The sequence below is a fragment of the Panthera tigris genome, chromosome B3 (genome assembly GCF_018350195.1).
Source record: "Panthera tigris isolate Pti1 chromosome B3, P.tigris_Pti1_mat1.1, whole genome shotgun sequence".
NCBI lineage: Eukaryota > Metazoa > Chordata > Mammalia > Carnivora > Felidae > Panthera > Panthera tigris.
The window spans coordinates 50151872-50175073 of record NC_056665.1 but is presented as its reverse complement, the minus strand read 5'-3'; the positions used below and the strand labels follow the sequence as shown (position 1 = coordinate 50175073).

The 23202-nt window shown below is 35.6% G+C and overlaps 1 protein-coding gene across 1 annotated transcript in view; it reads left to right on the top strand.

The window, feature by feature from the left end:
* Positions 1–23202, top strand: part of UNC13C (unc-13 homolog C) — a 569448-nt gene that overhangs the window by 106603 nt on the left and 439643 nt on the right. The window contains exons 2-3 of the mRNA XM_042988813.1: positions 9786–9808; positions 10383–10447. Of these exons, the coding sequence (XP_042844747.1) occupies positions 9786–9808; positions 10383–10447 (88 nt within the window). The remainder of the gene's footprint in view (positions 1–9785; positions 9809–10382; positions 10448–23202) is intronic.

The window sequence follows — 23202 nt, the reverse complement described above, 5'->3', positions numbered from 1 at the left end:
AACCATCAGTTTGTTCTCTGTATTTATAGGTCTGATTCTGCTTTCTGTTCATTTGTGTGTGTGTGTGTGTGTGTGTGTGTGTGTGTGTGTGTGTGTGTGTGTTAGATTCTACATAAGATGAAATCATATTTCTCTTTCTTAGGCTAATTTGTTTCACTTAGACCCTCTAGGTCCATCTTTGTTGTCACAAATGACAATGTCTCATCCTATTTTATGGCTGAGTAATATTCCTGTGTGTGTGTGTGTGTGTGTGTGTGTGTGTGAATATCTTTGTCCATTCATGTGTCTATGGGCACTTCAGTTGTCTATATTATTCTAAATAATACTGCAGTAAACATAAGGATGCATATATCTTTTCATTTTCTTGTGGTAAACACCTAGAGGTAGAATTACTAACTCATATGGTACTTTAAATTTTTTGAGGAATTTCTGTACTCTTTTCCCCAGCAGCTGCACCAGTTTACATTCCCACCAATAGTACTCAAGTGTTCCTTTTTTTTTCACATCCTCACCAACACTTGTTATCTCTTGTCTCTTTGATTCTGGCATTAAATACACACATACATCAATGGAACAGAATAGAGAGCTCAGAAGTAAACCCATGCCTACATGGTCAATCTATGGCTAAGGAAGCAAGAATATATCATTGGAAAAAGACAATCTCTTCAAAAAATGGTATTGGGAAAACTGAACAGCTGCATGAAAAATAATGAACCTGAACCACTTTCTCACACCATACAAAAAAAGAAAACAAAATTCAAAATGGATTAAAAACCTAAACGTGAGGCCCGAAACCATAAAACTCCTAGAAGAGAACACAGGCAGTAATTTCTTTGACATTAGCCATAGTAGCATTTTTTTTTTAGATCTGTGTCTTAAGACCAGGGAAACCAAAGCAAATATAAATTAATGGGACTACATCAAAATAAAAAGCTTTTGCACAGCAAAGGAAACCATCAGCAAAACACAAACATAGCCTACTAAATGGGGAGAAGATATTTGCAAGTTATATGTCTGCTAAGGGTTAATATCCAAAAAATATAAAGAACTTCTATAATTAGGGGTGTCTGAGTGGCTCAGTCAGTTAAGCATCCAACTTCAGCTCAGGTCATGATCTCATGGTTTGTGAGTTTGAACTTTGTGTTGGGCTCTCTACTGTCAGCACGAGCTTGCTTGGATCCTCTGTGTCCCCCTCTCTCTTGTACTTCCCCTGCTTGATTGCTCACTCACTTCCTCAAAAATAAACATTAAAAAAATTCTTAAATTCAACACCAAAAAAAGTCCAATTAAAAAATGGGCAGAGGACCTGAAAGACATTTCTTCAAAGCAAGGTATACAGATGGCCAACAACACATGAAAAGATGCTCAGCATCACTAATGATCAAGGAAATGCAAGTCAAAGACACAATGAGATAACATTTCACAGTTGTCATATTTTTCAGAAACAATTTTACAAAATTAATTTGCATCTTTATTATCCTGATTTTTATTCTATGATTCTTGTTTGTACCTTCTTGAATTGAATTTTTATCTTGTCTATTTTAATTTTTAAATTATATTTAAAACATTTAAGGCTGTGAACTTCCTTTTAAAACAGATTTATCTCAGAAGTTAATATTCATCTACATGTATGTGTAGATGTATGTTTAATATTAGTTTAGGTATAAATATTTCATAATTTCCACTGTTTCTGTTTTTCCTACCCATATCATATTAGGGAATGTTTATGTCTCCATAGTTTTTTGTTGCTGGTGGTGGTGGTTTTAAGTTGCCAACCCGCTGTTGATTTCTTATTTAATTGCTTTTGATGATACCACTTTTATAGAATATATTGAGGTTTCTTTTGTGGCCAGATGCATTATCAGTCTTTAATAGTATTTAATGTGAAAAGAGAAAACATATTGCAGTTTGATGTGAATTCTGAACCCACACTTGGTATTGGCCTGAGGTATCCTTAATGACGAGTAAACTTTTTCCATTTATGTTTTTAGGTAGATGGAAAATTTCCTCATTGTTTCTCCATTCTCCTAGTGTTTATCTCATACATTTACATTCTAAGTGTTGACATTGTGTTAACTCACTCTTTTATTCAGGTAGCTCTAAAAGTTTTAGCTTTGGGGAATCTGGGTGGCTCAGTCAGTTAAGCATCTGACTTTGGCTCAGGTCTTGATCTCATGGTTGGTGGCTTCATGGCTTCAAGTCTCGCATCAGGCTCTGTGCTGACAGCGCAGAGCCTGGAGCCTGCTTCAAGTTCTGTGTCTCCCCCTCTCTCTGCCCCGCCCCTGTTTGTGCTCTCTGAAAACTAAATATTAAAAATATTTTTAAATTATAAAAAAATAAGTTTTAGCTTTATTTGTGCACAGATTATGCAGTGTGGGTTTACCATAGTTCTATAGTTCTATGAGAAATGGTGATATTTATCTTTATTTTCAAGTATTCTATCCATATTCCCTAGCACAATGCCTGGCACGTAGGGGTCACTGTATCAATATTTGCTGAATAAATAAATTGTTCCAGTGCTCCTGAGAGCAATTTTGGCCTTGACTTCATTCACCATTATTTTTGAGTTGCTACTTCATATGTGGTGATTGGGAGATTATGTTTGTTTTTGTTTTAAGCTTAGACAGGTTTTAAAGTTTTGTAAATAATATTTTGAGTATAGTTGACACATAGTGTTACATTATTTTCAGGTATACAACATATTAAAATTAGTATATAGTTGTGGTACCTGGCTGGCGTAGTTGGTGAAATATGTGACTCTTGATCTCAGGGTCGTGAGTTCAAGCCCCATGTTGGGTGTAGAGATGACTTTAAAAAATTGTTACATAGCATTTGTGCATGTGTGTAGAATTGTGGTATAGGTGGGCCAGAGAGCAGACCCTTTCTCATATCATCTTATTCTGCCTTATTGTCCAGAGGACTGGCCTAGATATTTAAAGAACCAAATAAAATTCTGATCATGTCACATGTCAGTGTCTTGCTTGAAAACAATCTGTGACTGTACATTACAATTTGAGTATAATTTAAATTGCTTAATGGAATATATCAAGATTTTTATGCAATAAATCCTATCCATCTATGCTTTATTTCTTATAATTCTTTACTTTCACACTCCCACGTTTCAGTTCCTAATGCCCCACAGTCCTTAAAGCTTCAAAGCCTCTGCAAAACTTTTTCCCTCTAAGAATGCCTTCATTCAACTGACAAACACCATTCTAAATCATTATCCCCATGAATTGTTTACAAGCCCAATGTCCTCTCTGGCTGCAGCGTTAGATCTTTTCTTCATGCTCCCATATCAACATGTTCATATCTTTCATATATCCTTAACATAGCATGTTCTTGTTGTGACTCAGTTTTTCAGGTTATGCCCCCTGCCGCCAGCCCCTAACTGAACAAAAAAAGTGTATGAGATATGAATGTGAATCTCTCACTCAGCACCCCTTCCATTATATCCAGAATTGCACCTGAAATGAGAGCCAGAACAAAGGATTTCCTCTGCTCTGGCAAGATCTAATGAATATTGATAGCCTCACAAGACAGTTGCCAAGATTCAATAAAAGAGCAGATAAAGTGCTCTGCAGAATATCTAGCACATAGTAAGTACTCTGTAAAGGTTAATGACAACTCAGCAAGCCCCTAATTACAATATAGGTTTTTCTCTGGACGGTTCAGCTCCCATCTCATGACTTTCAGGCATAGTATACATGTTTTAAAAGTCATGTATTTTGATATGCTGGCAAATAATGCAAGCCTGTTTCCAAAGTGAATAGTGAACAATATTATCACTAGTGGGTGATTTACATTATCCTTGAAGGCTCTGAGGGCAAAGAAGGACGTTGGAACAAAGAGTTTAGGAAAATTGCTAAGCTAGCTAGGCCTCCAGAACTCAGATTCTTGATACATTTTGAAATCTCTTACATTCAAACTTTCTTCAAAAAGTGTCATATAACAAGGATAAAATACCAAGAGAGAAAACACGATTTTTACTTTTATTCTAAATTGTGAAATGATTATAAATATCTCAAATTTAGGTGGTAGATATTAATATTTTTGGTGATAATTGGCGGGTAAATATTTCTTGTTAAACTGAAAATAAATTACACATAGAGAAACAAAATCATAGAATTTAGAGCTAGAAGCTTTAGCTACATACTGGGCAAACCCCTTTATTTCATCTACGTATGAAGGGAAAGTGAATGCTCAGGAGGTCATATGTTGACTTAAGTCACATTTAAATTCCCTTCTCAGGGATGTTCACATGAGGAACGGTGGTGGGTTTAGTAGTCAGGAGGCACACTTAAATTATGGATTTTCCTATAAGCTTAAGATTTATATTTTTTTAGGTTCCTATGCAGCGTGGTTGAACACAAGAGCGATATTCACCTAGTAAATATTTTATAAGTTCAAAATTTCTTAAAATAACTAGTTCATGGAATATCAAGACATTAAAAACTGTACAGTCACTGGAACTTCACCGATATCCTATTTATAGAGGAGGTTTCATTATAAAGTAGATGGATGCATTGTGGCCTTATGTTAACATCATTAAGTCACTAAAGTACAAAATGACCTTGTTGTGGCAATGATGAGACTTTTGAGACAAGGAGCATTGGGAGCACCCTTATAAGAAGTATCCAGCATGTAATTACAGAATTTGTTTGTTACATTTTTTTGTATGTTTTTGTAATTACAGAGGTTTGATCAGACTAAGCAAAAACAACTACATGTGTAACAAAAGACAACTGGCAGGGAACAAAGCTATTCTTAGTGAGAGTGTATGGGTATACTGATAAAAATACATAACATGTATAATTAATATTTACTTATATATGATGTATATTATACCTGTATTTTACATGTATATATGTATATACACCATAAACATTTCCTATATTTTTATATAGTATTTTAAATGTGTTTATTTTAATGGTCTCAAATTACTGAATCAAGGTCAGAGAACATTATTTTCAACCCATATTTCTGTACTTGATCATGTATGTTTTTCCAATTTGTAAATAATAAAAGAATACAGATCTTTACACATTAATTTTTTCTTTATGACTTTAAAGTTACATTAGTTTGCTAGGACTGAATTAACAAAGTACCATAAACCGAGTGACTTAGGATGACAGAAATCTATTGTCTCACAGCTCTGGAAGCTGGATGTCTGAGATCAAGGTACGCTGAGACGGTAATGCTCCCTGTGAAAATGCTAGTCAAGGGTGTGTCCAGCCTCTCTCCCAGTGTCTGTTTGATAGTTCCTTGACTTGTAGCAGCAGAGCTGCGATCTTCAGATGGCATTTGTCTTGTGTGTGCACCTGTCTCCAAATGTTTTTTTTGTTTTCAATTTTTTTAAATGTTTGTTTATTTTTTTGAGAGAGGCAGAATGTGAGAGGGGGAGGGGCAGAGAGAAAGGGAGACACAGAATCTGAAGCAGGCTCCAGGCTCTGAGCCATCAGCACAGAGCCAGCCGGGTACGGGGCTCAAACCCACAAACCGTGAGATCATGACCTGAGCCGAAGTCGGACACTTAAGTGACTAAGCCACCCAGGTGCCCCCAAATGTATCCTTCTTATAAAGACCCCAGTCATATTGGATTGGGAACAACCCTACTCCAGTATGATGATTTTATCTTAACTAATGATAGCTGTAACAATTGTATTTCCAAAGAAGTCTACATTCTGAGGTACTGTGGGTTAGGACCTTAACAAATGAATTTGGGGGTGGGGGCATAATCCATAACAAAAATAATTTTTTGAGCATCAACTGAAAAAAGTTCTCTTCAAAACAGAGTCTACTGTTAGACATCGCTAAAATTTTTCTAAAAATTCTATTAGTTTTCACTATCACCAACCATGCATCACTATTAGATTAATGACCACCAACCGTCTTTGGTATTATTTTTAATACCATTAAAATATTCTGATCTTTAGTAATTTTATAATCTGAAGCATAGTTTTAATAAGTTTATCATTGTTCATGCATTCTACTTTGTGAATCATCCAGTCACATTCTTGACCAGTTTGGGGGGATATTAGGCTCAAATTTTTAGAGACCTGTAAGAGTTCTTTATATTCTGAACATACTATCATGTGTTTTTAGTAAATACATTTCATTTTCTTTTTGGTTTTATTTTTTTTAATGTTTATTTTGAGAGAGAGCATGCAAGCACTATCAGGGAGGGGCAGAGACAGAGGTGGAGAGAATACCAAGCAGGCTCCACACTCAGCATAGAGCCCCATGTGGGGTTTGATCTCACGAACCATGAGATCATGAGTGGAGCCAAAATCAAGATCCAGTCAGATGCTTAACTGACCAAGCCACCCAGGAACCCCTCTTTTTGTTTTTATATACAAAAACACTAAATAGGCATAACAAAGCCTCTAACTGTAAATGTATCTTCTCATTCCTAGGGTTAGTTAATATTCTTTTCCAGTTTTACTTATTTACTTATTTAATATATCTATAACTTCATGGGCTATGTGTAAGATAAGGATATAAATAAATAATACAGATATTTGACCTATGTTCTAAGTGTCATTTATTGACCAGTATGTCTCTTTGCCTTTGATAACAATCCATCCTTCCTTATTTGTTGAACTCTTAGGTACAAGGGTTTGTTACTTAGCTAATTTTGTTGAACTTCTTCATCTATTTTGCCAGGACAATAATGCTTTAATTAGTATAGATCTTTAATATTCTTACAGATTTTCCTCTTAATTCTCCTTTTAAAAAGTCTTAAGTATTTTGACTTATTAATCCAGTTATACTTGAAATACTTTTTTTTTTTTTTGAGAGAGAGAGAGAGAGAGAGAGAGAGAGAGAGAGAGAGAGAGATGGGAGAGGGTGCACACACATGTGTGCCAATGAGTGGGGTGAGAGGCAGAGGGAAATAGAGAATTTTAAGCAGGCTCCACGCTCCCTGAGCCAAAATCAAGAGTCAGACACTTAACCGAGTCACTTAGGCACCCCCGTACTTGAAATATTAATTCTATAACAACTTGCTGTTAGGATTTTAACTATAATATCTTATAAATCTGTTATAAAAGAATTTATCTTTTCTCTATCCAGGAAGATGAAATAAATTTTATTTGGAGTTTTAGGTACTTCTATAATGTATTGTAGTTTTTTTAAGGTTGTTCACTCAATTTTCAGCAAACATTTATTGGTGTCTACTATATTTCAGAAAGTAGTAGAAACAAAAACAGAAGGTTAAAAATAGATAAAATCAAGGAACTTGTATCTATTAGGATTGCTGATTAGGAAACTGACAAAAGATAAGGGTTAGCCAGCAGGAGGGCAGCATGCGGTGCTCATTCACACAGCCATGGATCCTTGATATGTCACAATTTTCCAGGAAAGAGTGTTAAGCTTTAAGTGAGTTTTGGAGGCTGACAGACAGCTAGGTGAAGCACCTGTCGTAAGGGAAGGAAACGGAACATACAAAGGCACACAGATTTAAAAGAGCATGGCATAAAGATGAAGTGACAGGAATTTAATTGTGGCCAAAGTGCAGTATGTGAATGAGGACTCATGAGCCTGCAGTAGATGTATATCTGTTTTCTCTGGTTTGGGCATTGTGTAACATTGGTGGGTTTAATGAGGGAAGGGAAGTGATGTGATTTTATCTGTATTTAGAAAGATTTCAAAGGGGATAGTATGGCAGGTGGACAAGAAAGGAGTAGGAGTGAGCAAAAAAGTTTTGTTGGTAATTAATAAAAATATGTATTCAATGAAGGAATGAATGAAACACTGAAGAATGAATGAAAAAGTTGAAATGTATTAGATTTAACAGCTGAAGAATAATTGATGACTCTAATATTACCATGACTCAGTGGAATGGTTGATGTACAAGTCCGTTATTAATAGGAGACAATGTCAAAGTTATGAGTATTTGAAATCAGATCTCATGTCATTATTTATCAAGCTAATTACTGGGAGTTTGTAGAAAATAACTTATTTTTGTTTACATGTTGGTTAAATGTTCACTTTGCTACCTGTTTTAGTTTGCTACCTGTTTGCTTCACTTTGCTACCTGTTAATAGTTTTCCAGGTGATTTGTCTTTTGGGTTTAAAATTATAATGCCTGAAAGTAACAACTTTGTGTCCTGCCTTATAACATTTACATTGTTTAATTTTGCTTAAATTGGTCTGCTTTTAATATTGATCAGAATTTCAAGAAATAAGTTAAAATGATGGTTGTGGACATTTTTCTTTTTCTTTTAATGATAATGGGAATGACCTAATATTTCACACTTAAGATTATGTCTTTGGAAATAAATTTTTTAACATATTAAATTCAAATAAGATTCATTCCAATATGATTTATGTTTAAAATTTTTTGAAATTTTATGATAGAACTTTTTGGTACTTATTGAAATGTAGATGTATATTTTCTGACCAGTTGATATCTCATATTAAATTAGTTATTCTATGATTTAAAATTATGCTTGTGACAATTTCCATGGATATGGTATATTATTTTTACTTAATGCTGAATTTTCTATATTGTATGCAGTATCTTAAAATGTTGATGGCTATTCATAAGATGGGTTTTTTACTACTTGTGCTGTTATCTTGTTTTATAGTCAAAGATCTAACTCTGAGGTTTGTGAAATATCTAAAATACTGCACACAAATAGTTACAATAATCAAGCCATACGTAATTAGTCAAGAAAACAAATGCATTTCAGATTTTTATCAATAAAAGTTGTCAATGAGCTACATGACCTAGATAAATCTTTATATTGCTGGGGCTCATCCATAAAAAAGAAAGGTTTTGACTACATGAACCCCAAGGACATTCTAGCTCTAGATTTCTGCCAACTTGTATTTGTTGAGAAGTTCTTGCTTCATGCTAATAAGCAAAAATTAATAAGTTTAAGAGCAATATTACTGTGTGAGATAGAAATGGACCATGCCATGATGACCCTGGCAGACTCAGACTTGAGTTAAAAACAGAAAGAGTCCATTGTTCGTCTCCTTGGGCCCAAGAGGAATGCTGACCCTTCGATGTCTCTTAAATTGCACTGGAGAACTGTGGCCCATCCACCCCTCTCTGTTTTGTTCAATTTACCTGGAACATGGGATTTAAAGGGCAGCAGATAGGGGGTCAGGAGCCCTCGATTTGTGTCCCACTTCTGCCATTGACTCGCTTTGTGATCTTAATCATGTCAGTTAACTGCTTTGGGCATCAGTTCTTTTATTTGCAAAGTGGAGTATATCTGTTAACTCTTGAGCTCTATGACAAGCCATAAATAAATAATCCTTTACTAAGACCTAATTAATTTATGTAGTCATCTGAGGTTGACATTCACATATTTTGATCTCAATTGATTGAACATTATTTGTAGGCCAATAGGCAAAGTAATTCATGACTTTTTGCAGAGTTGGGTCTAGACTCTAGACTCCAGAGAATTTGGTAGTTTGCCCAATGTGCTTAGTAAGTGGCAGAGCACTTCTGAAGACTTCTGATTCAACAGCGTTCTTTTCTCTATATGACACATTGTCTCATTAAATCCTGTAATCACTCTTCGATACTTTTCAAGCATAAATCCTGTAATCACTCTTCGATACTTTTCAAGCATTCGGGCACATTTTTCAGCTCTTTCAAATAAGAGGATGAACTATCCTTTTTCCCTCTGGGTTCAGCCTTGCAATTCTGTTTTGTTTATGGTTTTAAACAATGTAAAATAGTAACACTTTGTTCATGTATATGTTTAAATGATTTCTTAAAGTACTCTGTCTAACATTTATTCCTTCTTTTCCTGATTCTCTTTCAGATAGCAGTTCTGTGGATGAAAAGGTTTTAAATCATACTTTTTCTTCTCTCCTGAGGGATATTGTCTTTTGTACATGTTTGTTTGTGACATATTAGACCTATTTTGGTTCCTCTGTTTTAGTTGTGAAATGTGCATGTTATCCCAGCTTTCCATCCTTTGGTTGTCCTTTAAGTGTGCCCCCAATATGTTGCATTTATGAAGAGGTTACACCTTGCCAGCTGCGCTTACTTAGCTTATACTTGCCAACCTAGGGGTCTGCTACGGTCAAACTAAGCATCTGTTCTCAAGTCTGGCTAATCATGATCTCCCTGACTGATTCATGTTCACTGCACATAGCAAGTTTTAAGGGCAAAGAGTATTAGTAATATGTTTTCCTGGACTGTGCCAGTGCTTTTGTTGAAATGCTGACAGCTAATTTCAAAACCTCCACTCACAAAAACATAGTAGCTTTGACTTGGAGCTGACCCTGCTTAGCATCTGTCATACTAGGTGTTACATGTCTAGTGCAGTTGACGCGTGTCCCAAATTCATGTGTGTGCAGCTATAGTATGCTAAATGTTTCTTTCTCTTTTGTGTTTCTCTTGTTTTTCATTTAAGGCTCGAATAGTAAGTGGCAATGATTTGGAGGCTGCCAAATTCTCTGGACTCCAGGCGATTGGTGGGTGAGTACATTCATAATCTTCTTAATTCATTCCATTTATCAATGGTACTTGGCTGTGCTCTTGCCATAAGCATATTGAATGCAGGCTGTTGCATGATGGTGTAATTAACTAGCTTTACTATTGTTTTCTTGTTTCACAAAAAGGTAGCTTTCATAGTTTGTTTTTAATGGGTAGATGTGTGTGCATATATGTAATTATACTTAAATGTGTCTATATATAAAGAAGGTCAAAATAACCTAAATGGATTAGCTATTAATGTTATCACTCTATACACAAATATAAACACATAATTTTATGTAAATGAGTTTACAGTAATACAATTAAGACTATATTTTGATCTGCTTGTTTGCAGTTAATGAAATGTGCATGAATATGTCAATAAGTAGATGAATGTAAACTTTATTACTTTTTAAAGTTACTCATGGTTGGATGGAAATATTTAAGATTTAATCACAAAATAATGTATGCATTGTATTTTGCATGTAAAATACTCAAAAAACAAAGGATCTTCTTTAATGCCTATGGCTACACATTGCTATCAGTTTGGCATGTAGGTTCACAGGCATTTTTCTGATTCTTGCATACATGTTTATGTTCCTATAGAATAAGTAAGTTTGTGTATCTCTGTACATGCAACATAAACTAAGCCATTCTACATAGAAATAAACACTAATTTAGTCATGACATTTTAGCAATTATTGTTACAATTCTTTCCTATATAATGACTGATCTGATCCTTAAGATGGCCCTGTGAGGTAAGTACTAATTTGACCATCATACAGATTAGGGAATTGTTTTATGAAACAATTGTAAAAATCGTTTCCCTCCATACAGCTACTGAGCGGCAAAATGAGTATCCAAACCCAGCTAGTCTAGTTTTAGAATCTGTGACCTTATTTAATAGGCTATTCTGCCTCTGCAACTTGGGGTTCTTCCCCCTGCTTTTCTCTTTTCCATATAAAAGCATGTCTTGGAAAACTTTCCACTTCATTATTTCTAAGTGATGCAAATATTTCAAAACATTACTAGACTATTTATTCATCTTCTGTTAATAGATTTTCAAGAATATTTCTAGGTTCCAGTATTGCAAATGATACAACAGCAAATACATTAGATTTTTAAGTGAAATTATTGACCAAAGCTTATGCACAGTATAGACATATAGAAAGATAGATTCATTTTAAAAGTTTTGACCTTTGAACATATGTGTGTATGTGTGAACATATGTGTGTGCCCCATGGGGCACCTGGGTGGCTCAGTTAAGTGTCCTACTCTTGATTTCAGCTCAGGTCATGATCCCAGGGTTGTGGAATTGAGCCCCATCAGGCTCTGTGCTGACACTGTAGAGCATGCTTGGGATTCTTTCCCTCCATCTCTCTCTACCCCTCCCCTGCACTTACTCATTCTCTCTCTCTCTTTCTTTCTTTCTCTCTAAATTAATAGTAAAGAATACACGAACATATGTATGTATGATAGAAATATAAGCAAATTTTAGATACATGTATTAAGGTTTTTCAGGCAAAGAAATAGTTTTATGGTTAGGTTTCATAATACTTTCACTCTTTAAGTATATCCACATGTTACTTGATTTAAATTAAACATGTAAAATTTAAAATTTTAAATATGGAGCTCCTGAAAAATAACATATATCACATATAGTTGGATTTTTTTCAAAAGTCTGATGTTTGTCAAATAATAAGTCATATCTTAATTACTTAATTTTATGTGTATAAACTCTTCAATGTTCTTTAAATATGTGAAGAACTACTCACATCCCTATTGCAATGTCACAATGGTTTAAATGCATTAGGAAACCAGCTGCAATGAAAGATCACTATGGATGATTCTTAGAAAATTTAAGTAATAAATGGATGACTTTCTCTCCCCTACCCCACACATATGGACTCTTTAAGTTTACTAGAAAGTGATAACTTGGCAAAATGAAAGTTTATCTTAGAAAATAATTAAGATGAATTCCAATTTGATTACAAAATCATGTATATCATGATCTTGGAGACTTATCCGACTATTTGATCTAGAGTTTCTGTAACTCCTCCTTGCTTGTGGCATCCAATACTTGATAACATCTTGCTTTCCTAACTCATTGCTGAATATGGAGTTTTATCAATGTCAAGGCAACAGTTAATCTAAACCCTGGTTCTAAGTGCAAGCTGTGTAAATGGTTACCTAAAACAGATTATCTTGGCATTTTGAATTCCCTTCCATTTCATTTTTCCAGAAATTTCTTTTCAAAGAGTTCCCAAAGGATTTTAGTGTTATGATGATAAGGGAAAGGGGTGATAATTTTCAGTAATCAAGAGAATCTGCCATTATCTGAATGCTTATTTCCTCTTGAAGAACCCAAAGAGTACATTTAAGTATGGCCTTCAATGACAATCTCTTTTAACAGGATTTACTTATTTTACTTATTCTATAAATATTTTAAAATACACTTTTTGTAGAATGAAACATTACTACAATTATTATAAATATTACAACTTCTTTTGTCCTGGAAAACAGATGAGAGCTAACTTTCAGAATGGAGTCCCTGCTTCATGATAATTCTCCATCCCTCACTCTTGTACTTTCAACATTCCTAACCAGTTTAGAGCCAAACCGCATTGATCCTTCCCTCCCCTTTCTCAGGTGCTAATGAAGGAATGATGTATGCACTGAAACCAGATTATTGTTAACCTGCTGCTCTGATCTCTGTTTATCTCTCTGTACATCTCATGTCAATGTTCCTAGAAAATACATGGCAAACTTGACTCCATTTTACCTATCTTAGTCAAAATAAAATATAGACAGGCTTTGGCAAAAGAATTGAGAGAGAGAGAGAGAGAGAGAGAGAGAGAGAGAGAGAGAGAGAGAGAAACGATCCAGAAGAAAGGAAAAGAGAAATCTGGAAAAAGCATGTTTCGGTGATGGTGTTAAATTTAACAGTTTACTTATCTCAGTGATTTTAAAAGAATTTGTTAACTTTTTTCATACATGTACGCTAAGAGTCATACTAGAAGCACACCTCAAGATGTTAGAAGTACAAGAGCTTTAGGGGGAGAAACACCTCCCAGTTAAAGTGGAGAGACAGCAAGAGTAGATGAAAAAAGCCTTTGGACCATGACATGGGTCTGACTTCTGTGAGAGGAGATGGGGAAGGAATAATTGGGCATAAAAAGCTTTAAACTGACAAATGAGGCTATAAAAAAAGTGCCAGACCAATAGGGAGTCTGAGATAAAAGATACACTGTTAGAAGTATCCCATGTTGTGCATATGTGACCCATGTGCAGACTTATTATCTCCACCATGTCCAGTCATTGGTTTGGATCAGCTTGGTGAGTGTGGCCTTGGGATGAATGCTTTAGTGGATTCTGGAAGTGTGGTGGCTGAAGGCGGTCATCCAACTACACTTTTCTCAGAAGATCTACCCTGAGGAATTTTGTGTGACTCATGTCCATGGCTACTCAGCTTTGATAAGTCATATTGATGAAAGTACTTTAATAAATGATAGTGAATGAAATCAAACAAGTACCTTCTCCAAATATAAATCACTTTTTAAAATTAGAATTATACTCCTTTGGTTTTATGGTTGCATAAAACTTAAGTTCACCGTTCACTGGACTTTGGTAGTCACAGTTACATTGTTTGCAAGATGAGCATTGCAAAGCTTTTATATATTATCTTTTTAGTCTTAAGGTACTAAACTGTCTGCACCAGAGTCCATAAAACAGTGGTGAGAATGAGGGGAAAGACAGTTTGGGAGGGGAGATTCTGATCTTCTTTGTTTGTTTTCTTCTCTAGTTATCCAAATTTTCTGCAGGATAGCTCTCATGAAAGTTCCTCAAAAGTTTGTAAAGGACGGTTTATTCCCTGTTATGGTTCTGAACCACACTATAGCTACCTTTCCAAACTCTAGGAATCTGGTGATGACTTGGAAACCACTACCAGGATTATTGAAACTTGGCAGGAAATAGTTGATCTCGAGAGAGGTGAGAAAAAGAGATTGTTGAAATGTAGGATACTAAGAGATGGCCAAATAGAAAAAGACAAACTTCCATTTTGACCTCACTCTCCAAGAGGTACAATTGAAGAAAAAAAGTTGTATGTGTATTTGTGTGTGTGTGTGTGTGGGGGGGGTACATGTGCATGTATAACAATACTTGCTGAGATTTTGAAGGTAGTTCAATTATTGCCATGAATGAATAATGTGGTGAGTATGCTCAAGCAATTATCAGCCAATGTTCTGAATAATTTCTTTGCTTTTAAACTTACCTTGATTAAAATAGTGATTTTTGTTATTGTTAAAAAATCTGACATGAGTTAGGTTGTACAAGATGTGGATACAGTTGGTTTAATATACTCTTGATATTTGTCATACTTCTGACATTGCTTTTGTATTTCTCCCTAAAGTTGGAGAGGCCATATGCTGTCCTCATGAACTATTTCCCACTCTTAGTCTTGACCTTCATGTTTGGTCAGTGCCTAAAATTATTTAAGATGGAAGCTAAGGTTGTTCTTAGTCTCTAGAGGCTCTTAATTAATCTTTTCTAATAGGAGAAGTCTCCTCTTGGGTGGCTGAGAATTTGATTTATTTCCCATCTAGTCTATAAATGAGATTTGCCCTTATTTCCTCAGTTAACTTCCTTATTTTGCAAAGAAAGGCTCACAAATTCTCCTAAACCTAGAAAATTTCTGTTTCTATTTCTATAATCCCTTCCTTGGGTCAGTGGTTCATGCTACACAAATATTCTTGCCTGCTTTGAACCGTGTTTGCAAAGTATTAAGAAAATGACAGGCTCCACATAAGTTTGGCTCAATAACAGTGGCAGGTTACTCTTTGCAGGGAAATGGGAGCCTTTGTCTTTCTTTTACTCTGCAGATAGTTGTTTTTATGTAAGAGTTCCTTTCCCTCCAAGGGCATCAGTGCAGAAGGAGTTCACTATAGATTTAGGAAAAAATAAATTTGGATTAGAGCATATTAATTGTTATAAGAGCTATCAGATGCAGTCAGGTCTGCATTCTTAATTCATTATTGAATAGCAATTCAAATCATCATGCTCATAATTTTTGCAACTTTTAAATTCATATTGCCATTAATCTAGTTTTGATCCTCAATACCTTTTACCTAGGTGAATACAAACTGATCTTCCTTCATTAATTGCTCTACATTAAGTTCAATCTATACACTGTTAAAGATTAATCTTCTTAAAGCACAGTCCTTTCTACTTAAATATGTTTAATGGCTCCTTATTTCTGCAGTGTAGAGTATGGATCTTTCTTCATGGCTTTGAATATCTTGATTTCTATTTCTTCTTGATTTCTATTTCTTTATAATAAGGAATTCTTAGTCTCCCTTTTTTGTTCCTATTTGTGTCACTCCCATGGTACATAAGAATTTAATTTCATAAATTAACAAAACATGTATCTTTCAATCAGATTTTAAACTCGTTAAAGACATAGAGTTGGTGTTTTTCACTTAGGTTTTCCTCCCTAAAGCTTCTGATAGTGCCTTGACCATATGAGGACCTCACTCATAAATTAATATTGTTTTAGATTGTCAGTTTCTTCAATAAGTTGGTTAGAATTCTTTCATAAAAGATTCCAGGTCTGCTGCATTTTAGGAAAAAAATTCTAAAACAATTATGGATTCATGATGAGACATATATGAAAAGTAGTGGGAGTATTAAAAACAGCTGGATCCACCCCCACCCCCCCACCCCCACCAACTCAATGTTTCTAAATCCCTACAGGCAAAACAAAATCAAGGATCTTTTCTCACACTAGATTTAACCCCAATTGATCAGAGGCCAATTTGCTTTTGATCTTGAATCCTTGTTTCTCTACTTGGGAGAAACATGTGAAGGTTGTGTTGAATGAATCCATAAAAATATTACTCTATTCATGCTTAGACATAAAATTTACCTTTTTATTCTCCCATCTGAAAACCCTAGCACTTTAGAATACCCTAGATATAAATTCACAGTGTATTAAAATTTCCCTTTAATCAGTTCCATTATTACTTCAAGAAAGACACCTTTTGTAATTAATAATTGAATGACCCTTTTCACCTTGCTCTTTATAAAAGTAATAAAAGGAGTTGTCTTGCTTAATCCATTAAAGGTTGAATAAAACCTGGCATCTTTTAGCTGATGTCAGATGCACTCAAGTCACAGGATAGTTATATCAGCCAGAAAAGAATCTACTGTGAGGCTAGGGCAAGTCTCAGCCCTTTCATAGACCCTTGATGGTACCAGGCCCACTAGACCTCAGCACTCTGCCTACAGTCCTCCTGCAAACACTTTATATCTTTAATACAAAGGGTTGGCCTAGATAAAGAGCCTCTTAATTGAGAAAGGTGGCAGCAATAAGACCACCAACTTTTGAAAACTCTTGTGTTAAGAATTGATTGCTAAGCTGGCATTGGCTTCCTATGCCATCTTCTCCCTCTGCTTCTCTCCCAAAAATTCCTTATCTAATTTTGGCCTACTACCAGCAATAAGTTCTCTAGTTCAGGGTCAGCTGCATGCTTCCAGGAATGCTTCCTGTAAATTACTCAGAAAGCATCTTTTCTGTTGATCTTTTATCCATTTAGAAAATCATGTGGTCAATAGAGTACATTTTGACATCAGCCACAGAAACCAGGTGCTAGGCTGACTCTTTCAATGTGTAGACCTATGAGACCCCAGGACCACAACCAAGGACCCTTTGGGAACCATGGAACATATACCTGGACATGGGATCTATGGATCTACAATCTAAATCAGTCATTTTCTTTAGGAATATTAGTTTTCCTACACAGTAGCAGAGAATTTGTAGTACTCAATGAAAGGATTAAGAAAATGAAGCTGTTAAGCTCAAACAACTAATAGCTTATAGTTGACAGAGTTAGAAATTGACAGCTTTTTCATCATCTCCTATTCAGGACTGAGTTTGTGCCTTAACATTCTATCTTACTTAGTAATAGACTGCAAAACATAAAGGACATTTGAGTATTAGACACAGTCAATCCAGGGATACTGTATAAGACCCCCTACTCTCAATCCCCAATGAGATTGTTGAACAGATTCTTCCATCTTTACACACCTACAAGAAACCTGATTTGTATCATCATAGAAGCCTTTTTATGTGCTTAAATGGCTTTACATAAAAAAATTTTTCCAAATCCATTTTTACTTTCACTATTTAATATTTAAGAATAACAATAATAAAAGAATACCTCAGGATCATCCTCAGTTGCAGACAAGGACAACCACAAATTTTACTCATTGTATAAGTCCCCCTTATTCTTTAAACATTTTTAATGCTTTTAATTTATTTTTGAGAGAGAGAGAGAGAGAGAATGAGCAGGGGATGGGCAGAGAAAAAGGGAGACAGAGGACCTGAAGCAGACTCCTCACTGGCAGCAGAGAACCCGACACGGAGCTCAGACACATGAATCCTGAGATGAACCTGAGCTGAATTACGATGCTTAATCAACTGAGCCACCCAGGTGCCACAAGGCTATTCTTACTCTTAAAGATAGGGGTATGTTTTAGATTTAGAGTACACTTATGACCCCTCTTGTGTATCAATCCAAGATACAGATAATGTCTTCATTTCAGAGAAGGAAACCACAGCCACCATGAACTCTGACAACTTTTCTTTAGCTAGTTCATTGCACTGGAGCCTTATGTAGTTGTGCACAGCCCTGGTTGGCTTCTCAGAAATGGCCTGATTTTCCGTTTATCTTTAAGTGACCGCCAGTTGAAAATACACCCAACAAGGAGTCTGTGCCTTTCCTTAGTTTCTGAGATCGTGAACTTCATAGTATTTGAGATGCACTTTAAAGGAATACCAAATTGAGTGATAGAAGTTGTGTTCTACTCTCAGCTCCTGAGGCCACATGTTTGCTCAGCTGGAACAATTAAGGCATCCAACATAAGCTTAGATATGGTGCTACTTCTGTCTTCTCATCTTCGTGATTCTTATCAAAGATTTCTGTCACTATTCTGAGCTGCACCTCGAAAAAACATGTCTCAAGCCATTGTTTGCCATACTTTCTTTGGATTCTAAACATCATGTGAGGATCCTTCAATGTAATGTAGCAGCTACTGAGGACAGTCCAGTCTCAGAAAAATAAAATTCCTAGTTAAACTAGAGGAGAGCAAATTTGTTGGGGGGAAAGGAAGGCTTTGTAGAAGCACATTTTTCTGAAGCCTTCTCTGTGTTCAATTTGCTTATTGAACATTTACATGTTATTAATTTCCTGTTCTTTAAAACAAATCTTTAATTATGACTTCAAAGTCTCTGGCTTGGCTTAAGTTTATTAGAAAACCAATAAGTCTTTAGGGATACACCATACAGAACCAACTTTAATTCTTGAATGCCTTCCAGATATTTTATGTGTTTGAGGAGTAGCAAATTAAAATCACAGAGATCCTTTATAAAGATAATATTCAAGTAGTCAGTCTTAAAAGAGTGCCAGTTCAGTAACTATGGAAAATATCTGTTATATTGAGAATAATCCCTTGTGTTAGAAAATCACCATTTTTAGTTAAAAAAAAATTGAAAATAACCCTACTAGATGAGATGAAAATTATAATGAACATCATGTTTCCTAAACCTGCTGGTTCTTTCCAAAATGTAATTGATATGGCTATTGAGTGTATCTAACATATATAAAGCACCTTAGGAAAAGAGAAGCACTGAGCTTGATTATTGTATTTCCCAATAAAGAATATATTGAGTATGTTTTTACTTAATTCATTTACTTTTGATAAATGATCATGACTCAGGTCATGATCTCATGGTTCGTGATTTTGAGCTCCGTGTCGGGCTCAGTGCTGACAGCTTGGAGCCTGGAGCCTGCTTTGGATACTGTATCTCTCTCTCTCTCTGTTCCCCTCCCCGACTTGTGTGCTCTCGCTTGCTTGCTATCTCTGTATCTCTCACTCTTGCTCTCTCTCTCCAAAATAAACAAACATTAAAAAATTACAAAGAAAAATTAACAAGTTTGTTTAATCTACAATGCTTTATTAAATAATAGCTTGCTGTCAGAACCATGCCATAATGCTCAGTTACTGTTTTTCAGTCTCCTTATTTTTTTTTAATGTTTATTTTTGAGAGAGAGCGAGTGAGTGCTGGCACAAGCAGGGGAGGGTCAGAGAGACAGGGAGATACAGAATCTGAAGCAGGCTCTAGGTTCCAAGCTGTCAACACAGAGCCTGGCTGAGATCATGACCTGAGTTGAAGTCGGATGCTTAACTGATTGAGCCTTTCAGGCAAATCATAGTTTTCCTTAGCATTTAGAAACAGTACAAAGTAGAGAGGTGAAAAGAAACATTGTCAATGTTATTTAAAAAATAGGATACTATCTTAAATTCATAATGATTATAAAAACATAATAAATAATACCTTTTGAAATGTTACAATATAACAGGCCTGCATCTAAGGTTTCTTGTGCATTACCTCCTGTAATACTTATCACAACCTTGTAAACTAAATGTTACAGTTGTTCCATTTTTCATGCATAGTAAATGATGAGGCTTAGAGACATTGACATATGGTGAAAGTCCATCAGTAGCTAAGTTTTTTTTTTTAAATTTTTTTTAACGTTTATTTATTTTTGAGACAGAGAGAGACAGAGCATGAACGGGGGAGGGGCAGAGAGAGAGGGGGACACAGAATCGGAAGCAGGCTCCAGGCTCTGAGCCATCAGCCCAGAGCCCGACGCGGGGCTCAAACTCGCGGACCGCGAGATCGTGACCTGAGCTGAAGTCGGACGCTTAACCGACTGAGCCACCCAGGCACCCCCATCAGTAGCTAAGTTTTAGAGCTGAGGGTTGAACTGTGTCTATCTACTTGGCTCCATAGCCTGGATGCTTCACCATTTGGCCAAATTGATGTAATTTGCAAATAAATTATGCTTGTTTCTGGTTTAGTTCTTTGGAATAACATATTTTGTTTTCAATTCAATGTGTCATTGTGTATTGGTATTAAAAGACTTTTCAGTAGGTATATCTACTAAGTGTTGTAGATATATTTCTACCTAGATCCTAGAAAGGCATTTGCTAAGGATTTTCTGAATATACGCTAAAATAATACCACCTAGATGACTTAATAATGGGTTTAACGATTAGACCCAAAGTATGATAATTTGTAAATAATTTTGTATCCAGGGAAGCTCTTATGTAGTGCTTCAGGAATTGCCTGTAGACAGATTACTTTTAATTAAACAAGATAGAAATATAAAGGATCTCATTGTAGGCTTTCAAGGTAACATAAGGCTGGGCAAAATAACTAGTGTATTAAGATGATGCAATTAATACCCAAAAGATCTTAGTATACCACAAACATCTGAAACTAACCAGAAATATAAGTACTGTACCAACCAGGATAAGCTCGGTTATGATATAGTAACATCTACCAAATCTCTGTGTATTAATTAAATAAAGGTTTATTTCTCACCCATTCTACATTTTCAATGCCTATAAATACAGGGGAGGAGGAGACACTTTTCTCTTTATAGCTGCTGGATGTACTAGGCTGGTAGAGGTTTGTTTCAATGCATGCTTTCATGGTTGCACTGCAGAGAAATGAGAATGTGACAAACAGGGGTCAAACTCTTAAGACTTAACGTACAGATGTGACCTGCCTCCCTTCTGCTTATATTGCAATGGGCAGAGCAAATAACCATGTTTAAAGGGAAGGTTGAGGTGTAATTCCACCACGTGTCTGAAAGAAAAAAAAAAACTGGAACGTTTCTGAACTACCCTAACACAATTATGGATAAATGGAAGTTTTAGAGTTTGTAGAAGAAAGGAAAATGATGTTTAATGTCAACACATGAAAAGATTCACAATATTCATTGCATCTGGTGATGAATCACATAAGATTCTGGTGATAGTTTGACAAGGAAAGCAGCCTTACAGAGGTAAGAGAGTAGGACCAGAAGTTCTGCTGTGTATAGAATCCTGCTACCTCTCAGGACCTCTGGACTTGGGTCAGGGAACAATAATTTAACAGATGTAGACAAAAGAGAAAGATCAAACAAAGCCAAATAAGCAGATTGAAGAAGGGTCCTGAATCGTACCATAGGAAAAAACACCAAATGTTTTGGGTTTGCTGAATCTGGAAAAGAGAAGGTTTAGGTAAAAGTATGTTACTGGCTGTCAAATATTTAAGAAAGTAGGTGTGGAAGGGGTATCAAATTGTCCTGAGCTTCCCATGGGGCAACATACACTAGGCAGACTTGCGCTCAATATGAGGAGAAATTTGCAAGGTAAGATCTTTCTTTGTGAAAACTAAGTTCCCCATTTCTAGAGCTATTTAAACAGCTTGAGTGATTACTTGTTTGAAATGTTGCAAAGGAAATTTACATATCAGATGTGTGATTCTTTAAAGCTTCTTCCAATCTGAAGATTCTATTACATCTCAAACTAATGTTATATCCCAATGAGATCACTGTATCAGGTAGATATTGCTGTGTAAGAAACCATCCTAAACTCAGTGACTTAAAACAATAAATCCACAGATCTTGTCTGCCTTCGCTTAACACATGTATGGTCAGCTGGATAGGGGCTACTTCTCACATGTCTGTGGGTGTTTGGCTACTGTCTGGGCAACAGAGGGAATTGGACTATGTGCTACTCATTGTCTAGCTGAACAGACCAAGTTTGTTCATAAGGCAGAAACAAGATTCTAAGGGAAACAACTAGAAGCTTACAAGACCACTTGAAGCCAAGGCGATAACTGACAACCATCATTTTAGCTACATTTTATTGTTCAAAACAATTCATAAATCCATATTCAAGGAACATGGACATAGACCCTGACTCTTAATTGGAGGAATGAGAACCGAGGCCATTTTTTATGATCAACCATACCCACGTGTACCTACAATGAAATGCTCTTCAAAATTACCTGTTACTCATAATTTGAAGAACATAGACTGATAGTTCATATATTTACCTGTACTTATAATGTGACATCCTCTGTACTTGGAATAATAAAAAAAAAAATCAACTGCTATGAAAGCATCAGAATCTTATTTCTGCTATTTACCCAGTTATCTCAGCTGCAGTACAGGGTGATTTACTTTCTAGTGGATGGAGTGCTGTGGAAACGTAAGAGAGGAAGAGATTTCTGATTTGGAATTACCAAGGCAGACTTTATGGAGGAGATGACATTGAATTGAAATTTGAAGTTTGGATAGAATTTTGATACATTGTTATGTAAAAGCAGGAAGCAGTATAAAAACTTGAATAGTGTCACAGGCAAGAAACTATGTTGGAGAATAATGTGTCAGTATGTTAGGGGAGAAACAGAAGTTATATTTAGACAAGTAAGCTGAAACTTTGAATGCCTGACTAAAGATATTAAATATATTAACCTTTTGAATGATACGTCTATAATTTTGAATACCTGCATCTTGTGAAAATGACTCAGGTGCTGAGGAACATAGCAGTTGAACAATAACTACTGGATCATGACAATAAGAAGAAAGAAGCTGTGAATTCATTTTCAAAAGATAGTACTTTTCATTAACTAGAGTAGAGTCATCTGCCAAAAGTACGAGAAACTTAATTTTTAGAAAGACATTAGTGTCCATGAGCCAGTGCACTCAGGCATAGCAGACATCTCTTTTGCATTGAGTACTTCTGCATAACTCTGTCAACCATGATAAACATCACTGTAACTCTTGCTCATTATCTTGATGTTCAGTTTCTAAGGTTGCAGGTAGGAAAGGCCAAAGCATGAGATTGGTAAAAGCCATCAC